Raw genomic sequence first — 24,270 nt, forward strand, 5'->3', positions numbered from 1 at the left:
CTGCACTGTCCTGTTTGTTTACTGTGTCTGAATGTCTGTTTTATTTATTGTATTTATTGTATTGTTTCTAGTTAGATGCATTTGTTTCTATTTTATTTTTATTTATTTTAAATTTTTTTTTTTGCACACTTACATCTGCACGTTTGCACTTTGCATTGTCTATTTTGTTCCTTGTTGCACCGTGTTGTTCCTTGGAGGAACGTAATTTCACTCCACTGTGTACTTGTACATAGATGGAATGACAATAAAAGCCTCTTGACTTGACTTGACTTTAAGGCTTTTGAATAGTGGAATAAGAGGAGGTCAGTGTGTGTGGTACAAATGGGAAAAACTATGAAACTGCTTCAAAAATAAATATTATGAGTATAACAATGAAGGTTATACTGTATGCCCTGCAGAAGTATGTTGAATGTATGAGTAAGCAAAACTTTTTTCTTTGTATTATTACTATTGTTGTTATTGTTTATGACATAAATAAAAATTAAATAAGAGTAAGTTAAAGTAGGTAAGATGCTAGGCCTTATTATGTACAGCCAGGCATTAGGCCCATGATGCAGTTAGAGTAAGTAGGCCTTAGGCTAATGCTGAAGTGCCACAGAGTACAGGTGGGTAAAGAGCTAAACCTTAGGCTATTGCTGCTGGTAGAATAAGCAAAAGTAGTTTTATATAGATTTATCACTAAGCCTCTGGCTTCTAAAGTAGTCAGAGTTAGTAAAGGTAGCTGTGGAGCTTTCAGACTAGGCCTCAGGCTTAAAATGTAGATGGAGCAAATGATAGCAGGTTAGAGTGAGTAGCAGTAGCTATGGAGCTAAAGTTAAATGATGTTAAAGTAGGGCAGGGCCCCAGGCTTGTGAAGGAGTAAGAGTGAGTGAACTGAGATGTATAGTTAGATTTATGATGAAGTTGTAAAATAGCAGCAGGTGCAGAGCTAGGCTTTTAGCTAATGATACAGTTTAAGCAAGCCAAAATCAAGCCTTTCATCTGTACACTGGCTGAAAATGTAGTTAGAGTAAGTTATATTAGGTTTTTGGTTTATGGTCAAGTTGGAGAACGTGAAAATAGGTTTAGGGCAAGGCCTTAGGCTTATGATGAAGTCAGAGTAAGCAAAGGGAGGCATCTAGCTAGGTTTTGTGTCTTTGTTGCAGTAAAGTAAATAACAGTGGATTCATGAGGAGGTTAGAATAAAACATAAATCTAAGGTGTAGCTCTATAAGCCCTTTTACTTACTCTGTATATATTTTAAGTCTAACGCTTATGATGCAGCTAGTGTAAGCAAAAGTAGGCTTTCAGCGAGGCCGCAAGCTTATAATGTAGAAAGCTTAAGGAAGTGTTGCTATAGAGCTCAGTCTTAGGTTTATGAATAAATAAGAGATTGTAAAAGTCAGTATAGGGTGATGTCTTAGGCCTCTAAAGAAGTTAGAGTTGGCAAAATGAGATTTCCAGTAAGTGATGGTAGGTTTAGAATGAGGCCCTATAGGCTTGTAGTGTAGTTAGTGTGAGAACAAGATGTTATAGTGCTACAGTTAAAGAATGTCAAAGTAATCTTAAGGCAGGGCCTCCGGCTTGTGAAGTAGTAAGAGTGAGTGAAAACCGAAATTTATAGTGCTCCATTAGACTTATGATGAAGCTGTAAAATTAAATCAGGTACAGAACTAGGCTTTAAGCTCATGTTGTAGTTAGAGTAGGCCAAATTTGTCTTACATCTAGCCCTCAAGCTTAACATGTATTTAGAGTAATAGCAAATTTAGAATTAGGCCTTTTTTGAGGTTTATGGTGAAATTAGTTAAAGTGAAAGTAGATTGAGGGCAAGGCCTTGACCGTTGCTGAGGTCAGAGTAAGGTGATGACCCCTCCTTGCCCATCCCAAATGGTTACACACCATTATCTCCAACTTTCATGACTACTTTGAATACCATTATATCCAAACCTTACAAAGTTTCTTTTATTATCGTTCACATCATTGTTAACGTCATTATTATTATATCAAGAATAATTCCATTATTTCCAAACCAAAAAGTAACATATATTTTTTTATATTAACATATATGTGATCACAGGCCAAGGCCACAATCAGGCTAAGGCTTTTACACTTTATTGACTTTGTGTATTACTACTATTCAATATGGTTACAACTAGGTCTGTCTACGTATGTTCTTTTCTCCTTCAAAGACGTTTTAGTTTTAAAATGGAACAAACAGGTTCTTCTCTCTGTGTGTGCCTTTCCTAGATGTGGCCTACTTGGCCCACACCACTGCACTTTGCGTTCACACTCAGGGTCACCCACACACACACAAAGCCATAGAGTATGGAGAGCCATACAGTAAAATATAATGACATAATAATGTTTTCCATATGAGATTTGGGTTATTTCGCACTGGTCAAGTTCATTTACATGGCGTTTTTTACGACAGCACATCAGCAGAGAGCAGGCTCTGGCCCCGCGGGCCGCCGACCTCACGCCTGTGCTTTGCTCGCTCCAAGAGAGCCCGTTTTACACATAGTCAACGAGGCGCTCGGTCGCTGGAAGTTCGCCCACGCCCTCGCCGAGGCTCTCCCCGAACGCGCCGTTGAGCTCTCCGAAAGTTCACGCCGCCGTTTGCCACCGTTTTCCACCGATTATCGCGCCAAATACGCCGTCTTTCGTTCGGAGCGGCGACCGCCCGGCGCGCTTTTGAGAGCGCCCTGTAAAACGAGGCGTCGCTGTGCACCCATTCCCGGACTGGGGACACACGGCAGAGCCTCTTCTAGAGGAACGAGCCGTTGGACGCTCGCCAAGCAGCGCATTCTGTCGTATTTTGCCCGATAAATGCCACGAGAAAACACAAATCTGAGCGCGTCACTGAGACAAAGAGGCACAGCGCCCGCGTGGTTGAGTCTACACCGTTCTCATGTGCCCTTTAAGGGGCCGGCTCCCAGCCTGAGAGGGAGGTTCCTCTGAACAGTCTAGTTTGTGCTCTTTCTCGCTCCGCTCGCAGCAAAAGCAGAACGATGGCGGAAGTCGCTCCTGCTCCAGCCGCCGCGCCGGCCAAAGCTCCTAAGAAGAAAAGCGCTGCCCGGCCCAAGAAAGCCGGCCCCAGCGTCGGCGAGCTCATCGTCAAGGCTGTTTCTCAGTCCAAGGAGAGGAGCGGCGTGTCTCTCGCCGCTCTCAAGAAGGCCCTGGCTGCCGGCGGCTACGACGTGGAGAAGAACAATTCCCGCGTCAAGCTCGCCGTCAAGAGCCTCGTGACGAAGGGCACCCTGGTGCAGACCAAAGGCACCGGTGCGTCAGGCTCCTTCAAGCTCAACAAGAAGCAAGCCGAGGCCAAGAAGAAGCCGGCGAAGAAAGCAGCAACCAAACCCAAGAAGGCGGCCGCCAAAAAGCCCGCCGCGGCCAAGAAGCCCAAGAAGGTAGCGGCGAAGAAGCCCGCGGCCGCCAAGAAGTCGCCGAAAAAAGCTAAAAAGGTAGCGGCGAAGAAGCCCGCGGCCGCCAAGAAAGTCGCCAAGTCTCCCAAAAAAGCCAAGAAGCCGGCGGCCCCGAAGAAGACGGCCAAGAGCCCGAAGAAAACAAAGGCGGTTAAGCCCAAAGCTGCCAAGCCCAAGACGGCGAAAAAGGCGGCTCCCAAGAAGAAGTAAACGTGCTGTTCACCCTCATGTCCTGTTTCTCCTATTGAAAAAAAAAACGGCTCTTTTAAGAGCCACCCACATTTTCCTATTAAAGAGTTCGATTTTCTTTCGTGCTGCACTTAAAAACTGGCCAGTTCGTAATATTTTAAAGCGCCAGGGTCAAAATTATGACCGAGTTGCCGTTTGCATTTACACGGATGAGAGTAGGAGCTGAAATTGGATAAAAAACAGCGAGGAGACAGGGACTTGCTTTGTTTCCTTCTTTGTTTCCTCATCTCTCAGTTCAGTTCAGGTTTGCTTTATTGACATGACAAATTTACATGTGTACTTTCAAAGTATTGAAAAAATTATATATCAAAAGTAAATAATATGCAAATAATAATAATAGTTACAAAACCAAGATTGATAACAACAAAGCAATTAAAAAGAGAAAGCGTTATCAATTAATTAAGTATACACAATAATAAAAAGAAAAACTATTTGATATGTGTCTGCAGCACATAATTTATCTTCATCTCCCAAAGTATCGTATGTATTTTATCTCTCTCTCTCTCTCTCTCTCTCTGTCTCTCTCTGTAACACATACACGCACGCGCGCGAGCGAAGGGGAGGTGGGGGGGGAGCAGAGATCTTGGAGAAGAAAGGTGGGCGGGCCCTAAGTGACGACGCTAATATGATTGGTTGTTGGATACCATCGCATTTTAGCCAATAGAAACATGGCAGCTTTGCCTATATGGAGGGCGTTCGGAAACGAATGCTTTTTATTTCAGTTTAGCTCCACAAACTAAACGTAAGTGCAAGATGAGTGGAAGGGGGAAAACCGGAGGTAAAGCTAGGGCGAAGGCCAAGACTCGCTCTTCCCGCGCCGGGCTGCAGTTCCCTGTGGGCCGTGTTCACAGGCTTCTGCGCAAAGGCAACTATGCCGAGCGCGTCGGCGCCGGCGCTCCAGTCTACTTGGCTGCCGTCCTGGAGTATCTGACCGCTGAGATCCTTGAGTTGGCGGGCAATGCCGCTCGCGACAACAAGAAGACTCGTATCATCCCTCGTCACCTGCAGTTGGCCGTTCGTAACGACGAGGAGCTCAACAAACTGCTCGGTGGAGTGACCATCGCTCAGGGTGGCGTGCTGCCCAACATTCAGGCTGTACTGCTGCCCAAGAAAACAGAGAAGGCGGCCAAGACCAAATAAATTGGGTTCTTCTGTCAAATTTAAAAAAAAAACAAAGGCTCTTTTAAGAGCCACCCACCATAGCAACAAAAGTGCAGTTTTTTTCCTTATGCTAAAAAGTAGAAAAAAACGACTTTCTATTGATCGTTAGTTCAATTCATTCTATCGTGTGTAGGATAGAATGAAATAAAAGCATCACAGCTTCACCACGTCCCACGATTGCGTACTGAATACCGTTCACCTTCCCGCGCATTCTTATCTACTGTTATGTACATTACATACGTTCCTGTCAGGTTTATTACTATAACAAGTTTAGGTTATTTTCATTCCGTACACACACACGTGCAAGTTATACGATTATGAACTCACGCATGAAATATATCACATTTTTGGCACAGTGCAAGCTTTAGAAGTGTGACTTAAAAGCTCTTATTTTGCTCGAATACAAGGCGAATAAACCCACATGAACGACTTTATAACTACGCGAAAGAAGGTCAAATAACAGGCGTGTAATAATGAATGATCCAAAAATCTGAGTAACGTTACACCGAACATGTAAAACAGAAAAAAACAAGAATGTGGTACATGAGCCCGCCAAGGCGTTGGGGCAGCGCCTTGTTATTTGAAAATGTTGGCGCGGCAGAAAACGCCCAATAGCGTTTAGCCATCGAGTGGGGAGCCGTCCAATGGAAGGCGGGCACATTCCGGACGCCCAATGAGCGGCGAGCAGCTCGAACCCTTAAAAGGGGCCACGGTCTGTGCGCAGAGTTATTCCGTTTCTTTGGTGCAGAAGAACAGAGTTTGACGTCATGGCAAGAACCAAGCAGACCGCCCGTAAGTCTACCGGTGGCAAAGCCCCGAGGAAGCAGCTGGCTACCAAGGCTGCTCGTAAGAGCGCTCCGGCTACTGGCGGCGTCAAGAAGCCTCACCGTTACAGGCCCGGTACCGTAGCTCTGAGGGAGATCCGCCGTTACCAGAAATCCACAGAGCTGCTGATCCGTAAGCTGCCCTTCCAGCGCCTGGTGCGGGAGATCGCTCAGGACTTCAAGACCGATCTCCGCTTCCAGAGCTCTGCCGTCATGGCTCTGCAGGAGGCTAGCGAGGCGTACTTGGTGGGTCTGTTCGAGGACACTAATCTGTGCGCCATCCACGCCAAGAGAGTCACCATCATGCCTAAGGACATCCAGCTGGCTCGCCGTATCCGCGGAGAGCGCGCTTAACTTAAACGGAGCGCTCCCAGCTTTTTCCCCAAAAGTACCCAAAGGCTCTTTTAAGAGCCACCCAAGTGTTTCAGTTCAAAAGAGCAACTGTCCTAGTAACCCCCGAGTTTTTTTACGTGCTGACTTAATTGGTCTGTGTGAGGAGGAAGCTATGGTGCTGATATTCATTCCGTCTTTGAGGTGTGTCTGTAGTGTAAAGAACTAGTTTCGAGCCTCTCCGTTAAAATAAAGCAAAAAGAGCAGGAGTAGCTTGAGAATGATTGTGTAATGATCGGTGTGTATATGCGCTTGTGCATTTATACGAAATTGCGCGGGAAAATGAACCGGCCTACGGCGGAACATTTTCTCTCCACCTCCATTGAGAATGATGTAATACGGAGATCTGACACTGGCGTTCTGTTCCAAAACCAAAAATAGAAATACTGCTCTTGGACATACAAAGCTAGGTGTGTAGATGTGCTTATATATACTTGTGTATATATACTATATATGTACTTATGTGACTGTAGTTCATAGCCCAACACAGAGTAATTGCGCGGGAACATGCACCGGCTTATCTAGACTCCGATATTCAAATTATAGCTCCGCCCTTCTGAATGCAGGCAAACGATCATTGGACAAATGTCAACGGCTCACTTGGCGGACAACTCTCAGCGCCCCCCTCCTCCCCCAACTAAAGACTTTCCTTTTGTTCACCTTCCCGCGCATTCTCAGCTAATGTGTGTCATGTACAATAAAACATTCCCATCAGGTTTATTAATATAGGAAGTTTCGGTTATTTGTTTAATTCCCTACACACGCGCGCATTTTTGTGTGTGTGTGTTTTGTTTGGTTTTGTTTTTTTTTTTATCTTTAGTGTTATGCAAATTGTCTTTGCAGTAATAAGTAACCAACTGTAACCTTCTTAAGTAATTAATAAGGTTGATTACTTTGTTAGTTAATTCTCCTCTTGTTACTTCTTTTCTTGAGGGCCTTGCTCTCCCTTCGCTGCTGTAGCACTGTGGTTTTCCCCGCTGTAGAACTAATAAAGGGTTGTCTTGTCCTATGTGATTTATCTCAAATCACGTCATGTCATTTTAAGTCGAAACATCAAAAATTGTACAAAGCACAAAAAAATAAATAAATAAATAAAAATAAACAGGCAAAGAAAGAAAAAAAAATGTAGTAATTTTAATACAATCAATCTTAATTTAAGTCAAATTTAGGTCACAGTGGTTTGTCTGGGCTGCTCGAAATGCAAAGAACCCCACTGTTATGGAGTAAGAAGCCTGAAGGAACAATGTAATAACAAAACGTATGAATATGTGTGTGTGTGTGTGTGTGTGTGTGAGAGAGAGAGAGAGAGAGAGAGAGAGAGAGAGAGAGAGATAAAGAGAAAGAGAGAGAGTGTGTGTTGTGTATTATATAAAATATATCACACTGTATTAAACAGTTTGCGTTGAAAATAAGTGCTACAGCTCTCATGCATGTCACTGATGAAGCTTGGGCGCCATCCTGTGGTCAAACCATGAACCGTCAAATCCGAGAAAGACCATTAGACTCCTTATTGTAAATGCTGAACTACTGTATGAAATGATGTAATACCACCTATGAAAATATCTCTTCTTCTACTGTTTGCAGGTTCACATTTTTGACCACACGATGGCATCCAAGCTCCATCGATGATAAATCGCCCTCAGCCTAAAACACCTGGGGCGAACTGTCTGCACTGTTTTCGCTTCTCTGATCAGCGAATTAATGCTTACACGTTATTTAAATGGTTTTAAATGGTTATTTTATTTTAATTTCAAAGGAAGTGTTGAAAAACGGGAAATGGTTCAGTTCTCGTTTTGGTTCGGTTATTGTCTGTGGAAAAATCAAGAAATAGCTTTGTTTTACAGTTTCAGAAAATCATCAATAAAAAAAAAATCAAAATAAAATCAAATAACAAACAAACGACAGCGGAATAAAGGGTCGTATTTATTTATCCAAATTTAAAAATTTCCTATCACTTCAAAGATGATAAAGACAGAAAAGATGCATTAGTGTTGAGCAGACAGACCTAATCCTGGCATTTTAGGAGAATATATGATGTTTTTACAGCTGTTTCTATATTTGATGTAGTTACTGTATCAGTAGAAACTGAAGCGATATGAGGAAGAGACTCTTAAAGGCTCCCGTCATCCGACTCTCCAGAAAACAAGCATTAATCCGAGTTAACCCAGGCGTGCAGGGGTCAACGCCTCCGCTTCTCACTCTCAGGAGGACTCCATCTCCCAGAATCTTCTGAGTGAGCACATGACCATGACGTCATCCCACACGACCTATCACAGATCTCCCTAATCGGATCACTGATTCTGTTCACCTGTGCTGTGTATCATATGACCCAGTTAGGATAGTTTATAAACCGGGCTTTAGGTTTAGTCATTGTGAGGTGTTGCTTTTGTGTTCCCTTCCCTTCCCTTCCCTTCCCTTCCCTTCCCTTCCCTTCCCTTCCCTTCCCTTCCCTTCCCTTCCCTTCCCTTCCCGGGCCTTTTCCGCCTTGTTCCTGTTGGAGTTGTTTGCCTGGTCTTCTGTGTTAAGTTGTCTATTTTTTTTATTGTCTTTGTTAGATTTGACCTTGGCCTGTTTTGTAATGATGTCTTTGGATAAAGAACTGAGTAGTAGAGCTTCTTTGACTGTTTTTATCTGCGAGCGTCTGACTGATTCTGGCCCTCCAAATATTTCAAACTTTTAGATTTGCACATCATTATCTCCATTTTTGTTAAATAATTGCAGGCTGAAGCCCCTCAGCGGCCTTTGACCTTTATTTGCTTCTATATATTATTTTAAATTAGTTTTCCAATTAAGTTTCTACTTTGTTCTCTTTTTCAATGACACATTTAATGTTTTATGGTACAAACTGTGTCTTGCTCTGTGTGTGTGTGTGTGTGTGTGTGTGTGTGTGTGTGTGTGTTTGTTTGTGCCCCTCTCCAAGTCACAGCTTTTGATGAGGTCTTCTTGGCACAGACCACTACATCTCCTATCCCACACTCAAGGTCCCTCATGGATACACACACAAACACACAGTGATACATGTTCATACTCAGCTAAAGCTATTCAGCAAATTATCAAAAAAATCTCCTCCACAGACTTCAGAAAGCCCACACTGAGCCCTCATATGAGGGAAATCGGAAATCCACACTAAGCCCTCACCTGACACGTGCAGGGCTGCATGCTCGAAACACACACACACAAACACACACACAATAGAAACACACACAGCACAGTTTCAGAGAATCAAAAAGTGTGGATGTGTTTGAACAAAAAATGCTGACATTGTAGTAGTTGATATTGTTTAATAATATACACTTCAGTTTATTACTATATACTTTTTTTTTTTTCTAAACACAATATTAGTGATTAATCTGCTGCTGATACACTAAAAGCTGATAATGAAGAAATAATAATAATAATAATAATAATAATAATAATAATAATAATAATCTGAAAATGTTACACAAGACATGCATAAAAATGTACCTGTTTCCTTTTATAACTCTTTTTGCAGAAATTAAAACAACTGCAATAAATTCATATTGCTTATGATTATCAGAGTGCTGTGATAAGGAGAATATATGTGTAGAAATATCACTTCACAAAAATCCATATAAGCAAAGAGAAGCTCAGAGCATTTTGCAGAGTGTAACTGTACTGTATATGAATTTAGACATAAATAATGAAGAGTTTCTGACACTTTAGTGTTTTATCTGCTTCATCACACCTGATTCATCTAGTGAACTAGAGCATGTTGACTGGAACAGGCAAGTCAGAGCTGTGAAAACACTGAACTGTGCTGCACTCTGATCTTCCAGGGTTGAGAAAACTGTTGTTTACGGTTGTTTAACTTCACAAACAGCTCTAAGAGCAGAAACGTCCATCTTCTGTCTGAATGCTTCCTGCCCAGTGTCTGTCCCAGCCCGGCCGAGGGACGGCGGAGACTCTGTCCGTCTCTCGTTCCAGTTGGTCCAGGGTCCCAAAGCCAGCTTAGTGAACGACTTCAGCAGCTCAGAGAGTTGACTCTGTCCAAGCCCCACCCACAGAGGCCCAGAGACACGCCTCCTCCTGAGCTCAGACTCCACCTCTTTCTGGTCCAGATCAGATTCAATGCGCAGAATAGCACTCCTGTTATCTCTCTTACAGTAATCCAGAGCGCTCTCCCAGCTCATAAGCTCAGCACTGACATGGATCAGGGCTGATGAGGCATAAAACACAAACAGACAGGGATGTTTTAGAGTGACTGATTTACAGAAGGTATGTTGTGTTTGTGATACTGAGCACTGCTGAGAGAATCAGAGAGCTCGTATGGTCATGATTTACTGCAGTAACACAGTGAAAGATACAGCGCTGTACGGCTCTGTTTCACATTTCTCTTTACTCTGTTGTGCACAAAGGTCAAATAAATTACCTGTTTATCTGTAGATGCATGTATTCTGTACATTAGGGTTTATGAAATCATATTTCATTCTTAAAGTCACTTTTGATATCACGCTGCATCTGTTTATAGATCTTGCTTTAATATTCCACTAATCTAGTATACACACTTACAAATGATGGTTCTTTGAGGGTTTTTAAATAGTTCTATATAGAACCATGAACACTGAATGAACCCTCTGCATGATTAAAGGAGTCTTTTCATCATGAAAGCGTTCTTCAGTTTGATGCTGAATGTGCTCTAAATGGTTCTATATAAAAAAGTGTTGTTCTATTGTAACAAGCTTGACATCGTAACGATAAAGAACGCTTTTTGGTGCCGTATAAAACACTTTTCAAAAAGGTTCTGTATAGAACCATCTACTACACATTCTCCAACTGTCTAAACAACCGTTTTACATCACAAAGAACCCTTTAATCACACAAATCATGTCTTCATAACTGAATGATCATAAGAGTCCTGCAGACAATTTTGTCTAGATTTATATTATCGTCCAAACTTAATAATGAGTAGGTATTTATGATTGATGTTATTTAAGGTTTGTAACTGATGAGATTCATGAAGTAGATATTACACTAGAATCCAAAGAGCATCACTCTAATATAACAGAATGAAGAAACTGACAGATCAAAATCATGGTTTGTTTTAAGATGTAGTAACAAAATTAGCCATAAACAAAAGACATTCAACAAAATTCACGTCTTATATAATTCGCATCTCATCAGTTTATAATACAAGTCGCAAATTAGTTCTTATCAACACCGGGAAGGGCGGAGCTCTGATTTTCTTAATAGATTCTTCTCCATATCCTCCTACATACTGTGGTGTTTCTCATCACTGCCTTTTCACTCATATTATATCAATTAAGTTTTCATTAGTGTTTGAAAGATCCTGACTTACTGTGGTGGCACAGAACAGAATAAACACCACTGCATGTCCTTGTTTCCCATTTCCCATTTCTCAATTGTACACAGTCAAGCGGTGATGATTGAGGATGACCAGTCGCCCAGTTTCTGTAGGCAGAGCGTCCTCCATCAGTCCACTCCCAGTCATCACTCAGCAGGCCGATCCAGAAGGACGTGCTGCTCTTCAGCCCTTCTATCTTCACTGCTTCATTCTGGTTCTGATCTCTGATGCTGACCAGGTCAGTGTAGGTGTTCCTGCAGTAACTCTGAGCTTCATACCAGCTCATATTCCCAAAGGTTAAATGATGATTGAGGGTGAGGTCAGTGTCTATGGGGGAAAAAGAAAAACCTCTTATTGACCTCGTAATTCAGAGCATCCAGTGACATTTGGGGAAAGCTGTTCACGGAACGAAACCTATTGAATTTGAAACACTGTGTTTCTTGTTTGGTCTTGATGTGACTACATCAATATACACAACTTCAGAGATCAATTTTAGCCCCCAAATATCCAGCCTACACACCCACCCTTTCAAAAGAACTGTCCCTTGTGGCTCATTAATAAACCAGTGAATTCAGTACAGTGATGACTCGCATGACATAAAAATACAATCAACTCCATAATTATTGGCATTGTTTGTAAAAATGAGTAAAAAAGGTCATGAAAAATACATTTGCGGCAGACTTTTTTTCATTAAAATTTTTGGCAATAATTATTTGTACTTATCTGTTTATGTATTACTATGCAGACTGGTAAAGTCTAGTGTGACGTTCAAGTCAGTATTAAACCTGCTACAGATGGATGTACTTTGATCATTAGAAGGAATGCTGGGAGTTGAAGCTGATATATATATATATATCATGTTCAACCAGAGCCAGATTATGAGGAGTCTGGCCTCTTCCTATTTCCCCCCTTATATCAAATACATGACTGCCATGAAGTCCTCAATGAATGGGAGTAAATGAAGCTAAATGGCTAAAAACAAAAAGTTTAAATAGTTTCTAATCACTTACACAGAACTTTCCTTTAATTTTATAAAGTAGAAAGATGTATTTAAAACATGCCGTTTTAAACTCTGTGTTAAAATGCTTTATTCTGTTCTGTGTTCAGGAAGTGATTGTATTCTTTTATCTTTACATTTTTTAAACATTTACGATATACTTATAATATTTATAATAATATTAGATATTTTACTCAAATGCTCCATATTAACCCATTCATTTTGGACTCGCTCGGGAGCGCCCTCTAGAGGTTGAGAAACCCCGGAAGACATTACACAGTGGAAATTCTCCTCTCTACAAGTTCTCTGGTTGAACTGATGTGTGCAGGGAAAGTGCAGAATTGCGCCATCTGCTGGTCACATTCAAAACATTCATTTCACCATAGAGGAAATTTTTGATGACAGATTAAACTAATTTAAAGCTGGAACTTTTGAATAACTTGTGAATAAAATACTGTAGTACAACATTTTAGTGAATCATATAACTGTGAAGATTAAAATATATTCTACTACTGCACCCGTGGCTCAGTGCCACCGCTGCATCATGGGAAGTGACATTCATGCGACCGACTTTGTACACTTCTAAAACTGTATTTCTGTTTCAGTGTCAAGTATAACTGAATATGGAGTCACACGACGCTTTATGTTGTACAACCTGTAATGTTCTTCACATCTAATTCACTGTTAACTGATCTAAAGATTTTCCTCCCTTTAGTTTATATCTGTATAGTCAATATTCAGTATTTACCTTGTTTATAACACATGCAGTTTCTTTTCTCTGTGTTTCTTTTCTCTGTTCTTTTCTCTGATAGCAGTCGTGCTAATCAGATTATCCAGTGCAGTGTTGTCTTCATCGCTGTACACAGTGACCAGGTCAGTGTAGTTTGTTCTGCAAACTATTCGAACTTCGGTGGGATTCATACTGTTCTCAATGAGGTGGAAAGTTCTGAGACGATTTTGGTCTGCAGGAGAGAAAACTGTAGAAGGAAGTTCTGTAGTTAATGCAGCAGAACAGAAGTAACACATGTAGATGTGTTTAAACCTATATGGGCTTTGTCCCTTTTTTTTCAGAGAAGAGAAAACACTTTAATGTGTACACTTGAAATTTTGGACTAATATTGAGTTGATGGACATGTATAATTTTTTTTTTTTCTTTTTTGTAAGCTTACAGCGGTTACATATTTTTGCACAAAATACTTGTACTGGAGCGTGGTGAAACTGGGAACCTTAAATAAGTTTTTCCAGGTGAAAAGTTTGTATTTGTACCTTTTCATAACTGAATGTTTTAAGACAGAACAGTAAAATAAAAAGCCTGGAGACGAGACGGGGTGTGTGGAGTCGGTACAGCTTAGAACATATCATTTCAGTGGATTATGGTTCAGTTATGTTCCCTGACTAAAGGTACTGAGATGTACCCTTGAGGGTCCCACTCCACTGACAAGAGGGGGACTGCCCCAGTGACAGTTACTACCTTTATTTCTGAGAGTATATAATACAGTTTGGGAGTTCTACAGTCTAACAAAGGACCACACATTTTCATACCTCAGTACATGTATTTTTATGTAATCTCAACCTTTTCAGTTTTTCACTTTCACACACATCACCATACTGAAACTGCATTCCCCAGAGTCGCCAATGACCTCCTGCTTTCTGCACACGCTGGATCTCTAAAAAATCTAAGTGCATTCTGAGGCCTACGTGCATTTTTTGACACTGTAATTCACAATATTGCCCTTTTACATCTAGTACCTATTAGTCTTACTAGCATTGCTCTTATAGGGATTGGTCTTACTGGTATTGGTATACTGCCACTAGTCCATTGGTCTTACTGGTATTGCTCTTACAAGTGCCAGTCCCATCACTTCCAACAGGAAATCCATCACTATTCCCCTAGTGCTGATCTCTAATCTTAAGCTCTGGATGAATGAAAACTTTCTTAAATTAAATGCACACAAAAACTCTCCTTGAAGGTACCAGAATGTCCAGTTTTAATGCTGACATTGACCCTTAAATCCTAAACTAGCTGTCTATGCGGTAAAATGCTTTAACCTTCTTCTGATTCAATATTAAAGTAGAAAAACAACCATCAAATGATACTGCCGGAGCTCAGCACTGCGTGAACAATTAAAACACATCTGTTGCTACCAAGGTTATTTGTGTTTATACATGTTGCATTTAGATCCACCCCTAATGATTTTATGTCATTTCATGTAAAATTTTACTGACCTGTAGGATCTTTATATTGTGGCGTAGCTGTGCCTGTGTATCTGTGTGTGTGTTAGTGCTGCTCATTTGCATACTCATTTGCAAAAAGGGAGTGACAGTGAAAACCTGAAGCCTCTTTAATTAAACAATATTACATTTATTATCTTTTAAATAGGTTCTCAACATTTGTGTATGAATGACCAATGCAGGTTCCTTCTGGCTCACAGCCCTGCAGAGTTTAACACTAGCGTTCCTCCAAAGACACCTGATTCAACTCATCAGCTAATTTAGTGTCTTCATAAAGTGAATTCAGAGCATTAGGAAAACTAAAACGCGAGCCTTTGCTGTACATGGACCAGGAAAGAACCCTGCCTGAAACCCCTGCCCTAGTGTTTGCAGCACGCTGGCACTGCCAATTTGAAAACTCTGTAGATTGGAAATATAACTTTACATTTTCATGTCAAGTTTTGTTTTTCATCAGTTAAACCAGAACTGCCACGCGCTAAAGACGCGCGAGGTGCATGAATGTTGCTTTTTGTAGCTCCGGAGCTAGGAGCCAGTCCTCCTCTGGCTGGCGGGGTGTCCGATTAGAGTTTCGAGCTGGGGGAGCTGATCTGCTCTCCAGGGCTCGGAGACAGAGTGTGGCTGCAGGAGCTGTGGAGCTGAGGAAGGAGAGAAGGACATGAGTTACACACAACAATTACTTTCTCTCATACAGTAATAAATAAGCACTACTCTGCCTTCGCTGGACAACCTGCTCCTCCATCATTAAGGTGACCTTCCCATCGTCACAAGACAGCCAGCATGAATCTGACTGGTTGGAGCAGTCACTCAGGTAGTGTCCTAAAAGAGAGAGAGAGAGAGAGCGATAAAAAGAGTGAAAAAGTCAGAGTGAGACAGATGGCATGTAATTCTTTAAGTTTCTTACACTAACAGAATATATTACTGATAAAGCAATAAGCCACGAGAGGCCTTGGGTGAGTATTTTTACAATGGCTTCAAATGCAGCTCAGCCAATCAGATTTCAGAACCAAAGCTATGACTTCTACTTTTATCATGCTTGAATGTTTTTGCTGTTTTACTGTATGTGATCTTACCGAAGTTTATGCTGTGTCCCACACGGTTCAGCACACTGATCAACGAGAACCTGAAGACTGTTTCACTCTAATATGAAAATAAAGAAAAGAAAACAATAATTACACACATTCAGTACATGATGATTCTTTTACTGTGCAAATTTATCCAATTTACTTTTTTTCACTTTTGCTCCTGTCTCATTCTCTACTCCCCAACTCTCCTATATTTTCTTTCACTTTTCATCTCTCTCTCTCTCCGTCTCTTTCTCTCTCTCCCTCTCTGTGTGTCCCTCTCTCTCTCCCTCTCTCTCTCTCTTTCTTTCTCTCTCTCTCTCTCATTCTTTCTCTGTCTGTCTCTCTGCCTCACCAGTTCATTTCTCTCTCCCTTTTCTTTCTTCAGCTGTTGTTGCTCTAGACAAAGAGGAAAGTCACACAGAAATGAAAGATTAGCTCTGATTGGTTGCAGTGAGTGTGATGTTTACTGTCTGTGTTAAATGATCTGATTAATCAACAGTTGCGCTCAAATCTGTAAACTCATATTCTGATACAGCATTATACTAATTACTTAATTACTTTGACAGCGTGGATTCTAATCACTCTTGTGAAATGTTTCGTAAAAATATTGTGATTTACCCTTTGGGGGCGTGTCTCTAAAGAGATGTGAAAGGTGTGAAGCTCTTTTCTTCTGATTGTGTCCTGTTGATTCTCCAGAGTTGCTGCAAAACACAACAAGAACAGCTTCACAAAGTGTGTGAGTGAACATGAGAGACTCAGTTGTGTGTGTGTGTGTGTGTGTTTTGTGTGTGTTTTGTGTGTGTGTGTGTGTTTTGTGTGTGTTGTGTGTGTGTGTGTTTTGTCATCTTTGCACTGGAAGGCTCAGCTGTAACTCTGTGTCTATTTGAATCTCATCGTGCTGCTTCTCAATGCGATCAGCCGACAACCCTAAAGAGAGAGAGAGAGAGAGAGAGAGAGAGAGAGAGAGAGAGAGAGAGAGAGAGAGAGAGAGAATAAATACACTGTAGAATCACAGAGGATCACATAGATCTAGTGTTGAGCTGCTGAGCTGCTCTGTCTGTTTTGTTTCTGTCTCAGAGCAGATCCTGAAGAGCTGCTGAGGCAGTTTCATCAGTAATTACGTTTTTATCCAAGATTTTTTTGGAAAAATGTTAAACACTTTAAAAAGTTTGTTGATGTCGGCTGTAGAAACAGAAAACAGAAATCTTCTGTAACAATTCATGAATGGTGACAAAACTTTTTTTCCATTCAACTTTAGTGGATAAATTGTTTGTCAATACTTAAAATGCTGCAAAACAACATTGGAAATGTTTTTATGGTAAAAATGGTGCCTTTGGACAAACATTTAGTGTCACGTGACAGATTTGAACTATGTCTCTTACAGTAAACACAAACAGCATGGTGGGGAGGTACAGCAGGACTAAGAGGAGACGAGAGCATTTTTACTGTCAAATAAAGCACAAAATGTCCAACAGGGAGACGAGCAGCTGATAACTGAAGGTCAAATCTCTTGGACATTTAATGCACTGTTTAGATGCAGAGGCCAGAACTTCATGAACTATGCAGTGAACTAGGTAAGAAGCAGGCAGCCATTTCAGATTCAGCAAAACTTATGCAACAAAAGTGATTTGCAGGAAATGATGTCATTGTGTAAAGCATTTCGTCACTAAAAGTCAGTTTGACAGAAAGAGCTACTGGGCAGAAGCATTTTTTTTATGCATTTTCATTTTATCACACAAAAAAATACAAACACTCTGGATCTGCTTACCTGGGCAGTGTGTGGAACTCCCACCTGCAGCTGGCAGAGTTACATCCACACACCTCACACCTGCACTCAATTTCTGCCTCGTCCTACACAAAACAAACACACACAAATATAGAAATCATAAGCTGGGTTTCCATCTAAGCATTTTTATGTGTGTTCTGGCACATTCAATGAAAACAACTTGATGGAAACTGCAAATAATTTATGATGGAAATATATTTGCACAAATAAATACTATAATGAGAATAAACACGTATCGAATTAAGCCATATGACTGATCAGGTGACTCTGTTATTCCCAGCTGTTACTAGGAAACATGGCAGAAGACAGCAAGTATCAATTGACTGATAAAGAAATTAAAACGTACTTCTATGAAAACACAGTGATTTTAGATGGTAAACAGACATAAAGCGCCTGCAGCTGATCTTAAGTCATTTTATCACATCAGTGCATTTTATCTTTGTGAAATACAGTCATAACATTAAACATAACAGCAAAAAGAAGTTACTGAATGTCAAACATTTCTCTGCAAACTCGCTCCATATTTCTCTGGTGTTAGTGCATCATAAAGACAAGTGTGTGTGCATTGTAGAAAGAGACAGAGAATGAGTGTCAGCTACTTACACTGAAGAAGGGTTTGATGCAGTCTTACACTGAAAACGAGGGGAGAGACTTTATATGTTTTTGTATTTTTTTTATATAAAATGTAGACTACATTTTTTATTAAAAAATGCAGGGGATATTTTCATTGAACATTAACTAAACTTATACTATAGCAGCACCCAATATGTAGTGTAATTATTATTTTTTTGATCAGAGAAGCGAAAACAGTGCAGAAAGACCATCCCAGGTGTTTTGGGCTGATGGAGCTTGGATACCATCGTGTGGTCAAAATGTGAACCTGCAAGTAGTAAAGTAAGAGATATTTTCATATGTGGAAATATTGTGTTGCTGAGTGACGTCTTGAATTACTGTGTTTGTGACGCTGCGTAAATAAAAATAGAAATAAAATGACAATAATTTACAGTAATTATAACAACCAAACCACGTCATATTATACAGTAGTTCAGAATTTACAATAAGGAGTCTAATAATCTTTCTCGAACTTGCCTGTTCACGGTTTGATCACAGGATGGCGCCCAAGCTTCATCAGAGACATACATGAGCGCTGTAGCGCTTATATTTAGAATAGGCCCAATCAGGACAGTACGTGTGATACCCAACAGCTAAGAATGCGCGGGAAGGTGAACAAAGGGAAAGTCTTTAGCTGGGGGGAGGAGGGGGGGGAGAGGGGATGAGGGGGGCGCTGAGAGTTGTCCGCCAAGTGAGCCGTTGACATTTGTCCAATGATCGTTTGTCTGCATTCAGAAGGGCGGAGCTATAATTTGAATTTCGGAGTCTAGATAAGCCGGTGCCGGGCGCGCTTCCTCGTTCTTCAGTTGTACTCGAAGAAAAGAAAACCATGCCTGAACCCGCCAAGTCCGCCCCGAAGAAGGGCTCCAAGAAAGCCGTGACTAAGACGGCTGGTAAGGGAGGCAAGAAGCGCAGAAAGTCCAGGAAAGAGAGCTACGCGATCTACGTGTACAAGGTGCTGAAGCAGGTCCACCCCGACACCGGCATTTCCTCCAAGGCGATGGGCATCATGAACTCGTTCGTCAACGACATTTTCGAGCGCATCGCCGGTGAGTCGTCTCGTTTGGCTCATTACAACAAACGCTCCACCATCACGTCCAGGGAGATCCAGACCGCCGTACGCCTGCTTCTTCCCGGTGAGCTGGCCAAGCACGCCGTGTCCGAGGGCACCAAGGCCGTCACCAAGTACACCAGCTCCAAGTAAGAAGTGACAAATTTCATCAAACCCAACGGCTCTTTTAAGAGCCACCCACGTTTCCACTCAAAGAGCTTGTTTCGTTTTGTGAATGTCAAGGAAAGCAGGATATTTCTGTGGAGGCGCGAAGAAAAGATGAACAAGGGTTCTGCTGCATTTCAGTCAGTTTTCCCATGTAATTATGTAGTCTGCCAGTAGTTACTCTATTTTGTGGGTAACAGTAAGGCTTAAAATAAGTTATAAATGTAAAAGCACATACACATGCGTGTCCTTTGCTGTGTGTATACAAACAAAATGTCTGATCCAGTACGTGATCTGCAGTTCCTTCTTCAAACACCTGTAAAATACAGGAAACATCCAGGCTTTTTTTGAGTTAAAAGGCTTTTAAACCTTTTTTTTTTTTCCCCTTTCTTTACATGCATGTTTGTATTTATGAATAAAAATCATTGCGTGCATGTTTGTTATTAGAGCTGTTTACTTACATTTTCTTTATATGTCGTGTGGGGTTGTGTGTGTTTGTGCATTTTAAAGCTTTTGAATAGTGGAATAACAGGAGGTCAGTGTGTGTGTGGCACAAATGGGAAGAACTATGAAACGTAATAAATGAATATACAAATAAAGGTTATATTGTATGTCCTGCAGAAGTATGTTGAAGGTAGAGTGAGCAATTTTGTTTTTTTCCTGTGTATTATTGTTAATGTTTATGAAATGAATAAAAAGGAAGTTGTAAGTTAAAAAAAGTTGTAAAGTTAAAGTCTTTATTGTACTAACATAAGTAACAGTGGTTTCAGTGCAAGGTCTTAGGTTCATGAGGAGATAAAGATAAAACATAAATCTAAGGTGTAGCTCTATAAGCCCTGTTACTTACTCTGTGTATAGGTTAAGTCTTACGCTTATGATGAAGCTAGTGCAAGCAAAAGTAGACTTTCAGTGAGGCCTCAGGCTTATAATGTAGATAGCTTAAGTAAGTGATACTATAGAGCTCAGTCTTAGGTTTATGAATAAATAAGAGATTGAGATAAGTCAGTATAGGGCAAGATCTTAGGTTTCTAAAGAAGTTAGAGTTAGCAAAATGAGATTTCCAGGTAGGCCTCGGGCCTAGATAGAGTAGATGATGGTAGCTTTAGAATGAGGCCCTATAGGCTTGTAGTGTAGTTAGTGTGAGAACAAGATGTTATAGTTCTACAATTAAAGAATGTCAAAGTAATCTTAGGGCAGGGCCTCCGGCTTGTGAAGTAGTAAGAGTGAGTGAAAACTGAAATCCATAGGGCTCCATTAGACTTATGATGAAGTTATAAAATTAAATCAGGTACAGAACGAGGCTAAGCTCATGTTGTAGTTAGAGTAGGCCAAATTAGTCTTACCGCTAGGCCTCAAGCTTAACATGTATTTAGAGTAATAGTAAATTTAGAGTTAGGCCTTTTTTGAGGTTTATGGTGAAATTAGATGAAGTGAAAGTAGATTTAGGGCAAGACCTTGACCGTTGCTGAGGTCAGAGTAAGGTGATGACCCCTCCTTGCCCATCCCAAATATTTCAGATCTTTTAAGTTACACACCATTATCTCCAACCTTCATGACTACTTTGAACACTATTATATCCAAACCTTACATAGTTTCTTTTATTATCTGTCACATCATTGTTAACATCATTATTTTTTCTAATCAAGAATGATTCCATTATTTCCAAACCAAAAAGTAAAATATTTTCAAAGATAATCAAAGATAAACTTTATTGACTTTGTGTATTATTACTGTTCAATATGGTTACAACTAAGTCTCTCTACGTGTGCGCTTTTCTCCTTCAAAGACATTTTAGTCTTAAAATGGAACAAACAGGTTCTTGCACTTTGCATTAATACTCAGGGTCACCCACACACACACACAGAAACACACAGGGGGAGAGCTTCTCATGGCACAGAGAGCCATACAGTAAAATATCATAATATAATAATGTTTCCATATGAGATTCTGGTTATTTCCCACTGGTCAAGTCAAAGTTCATTTACAAGGCATTTTTTTACAACAGCACATCAGCAGAGAGCAGGCTCTGGCCCCGCGGGCCGCCGACCTCACGCCTGTGCTTTACTCGCTCCAAGAGAGCCCGTTTTACACATAGTCAACGAGGCGCTCGGTCGCTGGAAGTTCGCCCACGCCCTCGCCGAGGCTCTCCCCGAACGCGCTGTTGAGCTCTCCGAAAGTTCACGCCGGCGTTTGCCGCCGTTTTCCACCGATTATCGCGCCAAATAAGTCGTCTCTAGTTCGGAGCGGCGACCGCCCGGCGCCCTTTTGTGATCCCCCTGTAAAACGAGGCGTCGCTGCGCGCCTATTCGTGGACTGGGGACACACGGCAGAGCCTCTTCTAGAGGAACGAGCCGTTGGACGCTCGCCAAGCAGCGCATTCTGTCGTATTTTGCCCGATAAATGCCACGAGAAAACACAAATCTGAGCGCGTCACTGAGAGAAAGAGGCACAAACCCCGCGTGGTTGAGTCTACACCGTTCTCATGTGCCCTTTAAGGGGCCGGCTCCTCGCCTGAGAGGGAGGTTCCTCTGAACAGTGCAGTTTGTGTTCGTTCTCGCTCCGCTCGCAGCAAAAGCAGAACGATGGCGGAAGTCGCTCCCGCTCCAGCCGCCGCGCCGGCCAAAGTTCCCAAGAAGAAAAGCGCTGCCCGGCCCAAGAAAGCCGGCCCCAGCGTCGGCGAGCTCATTGTCAAGGCTGTTTCTCAGTCCAAGGAGAGGAGCGGTGTGTCTCTCGCCGCTCTCAAGAAAGCCCTGGCTGCCGGCGGCTACGACGTGGAGAAGAAAAACTCCCGCGTTAAGCTCGCGGTTAAGAGCCTCGTGACAAAGGGCACTCTGGTGCAGACCAAAGGCACCGGTGCGTCAGGCTCCTTCAAGCTCCACAAGAAACAAGCCGAGGCCAAGAAGAAGCCGGCGAAGAAAGCAGCGACTAAACCTAAGAAGGCGGCCGCCAAAAAGCCCGCCGCGACCAAGAAGGTAGGGGCGAAGAAGCCCGCGGCCGCCAAGAAATCGCCGAAAAAAACCAAGAAGGTAGCAGCGAAGAAGCCCGCGGCCGCCCAAAAAGTCGCCAAGTCTCCCAAGAAAGCCAAGAAGCCGGCGGCCCCGAAGAAGACGGCCAAGAGCCCGAAGAAAACAAAGGCGGTTAAGCCCAAAGCTGCCAAGCCCAAGGCGGCGAAAAAGGCGGCTCCCAAGAAGAAGTAAACGAGCCGTCCTCTTTCATGTCCTCTTTCTGTATAGAAAAACGGCTCTTTTAAGAGCCACCCACATTTTCCTCTCAAAGAGTTAGATTTTCCTTCGTGCTGCACTCAAAAGTTTGTCATTACTAGTTAGTAGTGATATTATAAGAAACCGCCAGGCTCGACATTATAATCGAGTTGCCCGTTTGCATTTACATGGATGAGAGTAGGAGCGGAAATGGGGTAAAAACACAGCGAGGAAACGGATTTTCTTTCTTTGCTTCCTTCTGTCTTCATCGCTCTCTCAGTTCCGTTCAGGTTTGCTTTATTGACATGACAAATTTACATGTGTATTGTCAAAGCACTGCAAAAATTCTGTATCAAAAGTAAACAATAATAATAATAATAATAAAAATAGTTACAAAACCAAGATTGATAACAATAAAGCAATTAAAAAGAGAAAGTGTTATCAATTAATAATATAAAAGTATACACAATAATAAAAAGAAAAACTGTTTGATATGTGTCTGCAGCACATAATTTATCTTCATCTCCCAAAGTATCGTATGTATTTTATCTCTCTCTGTGTGTGTGTGTGTGTCTGTCACACACACACACACACACACACACGAAAGTCAGATGGCAGATGGCTTAGAGAGGAATGGTGGGCGGTCCCTAAACGTCGACCACGCTAATATGATTGGTTGTTGGAGGCCATCGCATTTTAGCCAATAGAAACGTAGCAGCTTTGCCTATATGAGGGGCGATCCTGCGCTCTTTATTTCAGTTTAGTTCAACGTATTTAGCTAAAGCCTGAGATGAGTGGAAGAGGGAAAACTGGAGGTAAAGCTAGGGCGAAGGCCAAGACTCGCTCTTCCCGCGCCGGGCTGCAGTTTCCTGTGGGCCGTGTTCACAGGCTTCTGCGCAAAGGCAACTATGCCGAGCGCGTCGGTGCCGGCGCTCCAGTCTACTTGGCTGCCGTCCTGGAGTATCTGACCGCTGAGATCCTTGAGTTGGCCGGCAACGCCGCTCGCGACAACAAGAAGACCCGTATCATCCCTCGTCACCTGCAGTTGGCCGTCCGTAACGATGAGGAGCTCAACAAACTGCTCGGTGGAGTGACCATCGCTCAGGGTGGTGTGCTGCCCAACATTCAGGCTGTACTGCTGCCCAAGAAAACAGAGAAGGCGGCCAAGACCAAATAAATTGGGTTCTTCTACCAAATTATACACAAAGGCTCTTTTAAGAGCCACCCACCATAGCAACAAAAGTGCAGTTTTTTTCCTTATGCTAAAAAGTAGAAAAAAACGACTTTCTATTGATCGTTAGAGGTTATTGTGTTTACGATAGAATGAAATGAAAGGATCACAGCTTCACCACGTCCCCACGACTGGATACTAAATACCACCCCCCGCTCCTTTTCTTCCCAGCTAAAGACTTTTCCTTTGTTCACCTTCCCGCGCATTCTCATCTACTGTTATGTACATTACATACGTTCCTATAAGGTTTATTAATATAACAAGTTTCCGTTGTTTCATTCCGTACACATACAAGTGCAAGTTATACGATTATGAACTCACGGAAGCGCATGAAATATATCACATTTTTTGGCACAGTGCAAGCTTTGGAAGTGTGACGTATAAACTACGCGAGTGAAGGTCAAATAATAGGCGTGCAATGATGAATAAACCAAAAATCTGAGTAACGTTACACCGGACGTGTAAAAAAAGAAAAAAAAACAAAAATGTGGTACAGGAGCCCGCCAAGGCGTTGGGCAGTGTCTTGTGATTTGAAAATGTTGGCGCGGCAGAAGACGCCCAATAGCGTTTAGCCAGCGCGTGAG

At 41.9% G+C, this 24,270-nt stretch overlaps 7 protein-coding genes and 1 long non-coding RNA gene across 8 annotated transcripts in view; 7 read left to right on the forward strand and 1 right to left on the reverse strand.

Moving 5' to 3' along the window:
• The window catches only part of LOC118796880, a 38,625-nt gene that overhangs the window by 2,512 nt on the left and 11,843 nt on the right, over positions 1–24,270 (forward strand). Inside the window, exon 2 of the mRNA XM_036556020.1 lies at positions 1,295–1,327. Coding sequence (XP_036411913.1) covers positions 1,295–1,327 — 33 coding nt within the window. The remainder of the gene's footprint in view (positions 1–1,294; positions 1,328–24,270) is intronic.
• On the forward strand, positions 2,939–4,086 carry LOC118796850 (histone H1-like). The gene has a single exon (XM_036555991.1). It carries the CDS (start codon positions 2,988–2,990, stop codon positions 3,609–3,611), a length of 624 nt encoding a protein of 207 aa, XP_036411884.1. The 5' UTR covers positions 2,939–2,987; the 3' UTR covers positions 3,612–4,086.
• LOC118796860 (histone H2A-like) lies at positions 4,291–5,263 on the forward strand. The gene has a single exon (XM_036556001.1). The coding sequence runs from the start codon at positions 4,404–4,406 to the stop codon at positions 4,788–4,790; it is 387 nt and encodes a 128-aa protein (XP_036411894.1). The 5' UTR covers positions 4,291–4,403; the 3' UTR covers positions 4,791–5,263.
• On the forward strand, positions 5,564–6,429 carry LOC118796856 (histone H3). Its single transcript, XM_036555996.1, has one exon. It carries the CDS (start codon positions 5,579–5,581, stop codon positions 5,987–5,989), a length of 411 nt encoding a protein of 136 aa, XP_036411889.1. The 5' UTR covers positions 5,564–5,578; the 3' UTR covers positions 5,990–6,429.
• Positions 15,338–16,343, reverse strand: LOC118796883. Its single transcript, XR_005005917.1, has 3 exons — positions 16,260–16,343; positions 15,648–15,714; positions 15,338–15,393 (listed from the first exon to the last, which is right to left on the reverse strand). It is a non-coding gene; the product is annotated as an uncharacterized LOC118796883 (long non-coding RNA).
• LOC118796872 (histone H2B) lies at positions 18,684–19,260 on the forward strand. Its single transcript, XM_036556012.1, has one exon. It carries the CDS (start codon positions 18,869–18,871, stop codon positions 19,241–19,243), a length of 375 nt encoding a protein of 124 aa, XP_036411905.1. The 5' UTR covers positions 18,684–18,868; the 3' UTR covers positions 19,244–19,260.
• LOC118796853 (histone H1-like) lies at positions 21,838–22,665 on the forward strand. The gene has a single exon (XM_036555994.1). The coding sequence runs from the start codon at positions 21,838–21,840 to the stop codon at positions 22,450–22,452; it is 615 nt and encodes a 204-aa protein (XP_036411887.1). The 3' UTR covers positions 22,453–22,665.
• On the forward strand, positions 23,240–23,656 carry LOC118796857 (histone H2A-like). The gene has a single exon (XM_036555997.1). The coding sequence runs from the start codon at positions 23,246–23,248 to the stop codon at positions 23,630–23,632; it is 387 nt and encodes a 128-aa protein (XP_036411890.1). The 5' UTR covers positions 23,240–23,245; the 3' UTR covers positions 23,633–23,656.

The sequence above is a fragment of the Colossoma macropomum genome, unplaced genomic scaffold (assembly GCF_904425465.1).
Source record: "Colossoma macropomum unplaced genomic scaffold, Colossoma_macropomum, whole genome shotgun sequence".
In the NCBI taxonomy this organism is placed as follows: domain Eukaryota; kingdom Metazoa; phylum Chordata; class Actinopteri; order Characiformes; family Serrasalmidae; genus Colossoma; species Colossoma macropomum.

What these genes read in the sequence shown, in the direction of transcription:
- LOC118796856 (XM_036555996.1), top strand. Translation starts at nt 5,579, where the DNA reads ATGGCAAGAACCAAGCAGACCGCCCGTAAGTCTACCGGTGGCAAAGCC.
- LOC118796853 (XM_036555994.1), top strand. Translation starts at nt 21,838, where the DNA reads ATGGCGGAAGTCGCTCCCGCTCCAGCCGCCGCGCCGGCCAAAGTTCCC.
- LOC118796850 (XM_036555991.1), top strand. Translation starts at nt 2,988, where the DNA reads ATGGCGGAAGTCGCTCCTGCTCCAGCCGCCGCGCCGGCCAAAGCTCCT.
- LOC118796860 (XM_036556001.1), top strand. Translation starts at nt 4,404, where the DNA reads ATGAGTGGAAGGGGGAAAACCGGAGGTAAAGCTAGGGCGAAGGCCAAG.
- LOC118796857 (XM_036555997.1), top strand. Translation starts at nt 23,246, where the DNA reads ATGAGTGGAAGAGGGAAAACTGGAGGTAAAGCTAGGGCGAAGGCCAAG.
- LOC118796872 (XM_036556012.1), top strand. Translation starts at nt 18,869, where the DNA reads ATGCCTGAACCCGCCAAGTCCGCCCCGAAGAAGGGCTCCAAGAAAGCC.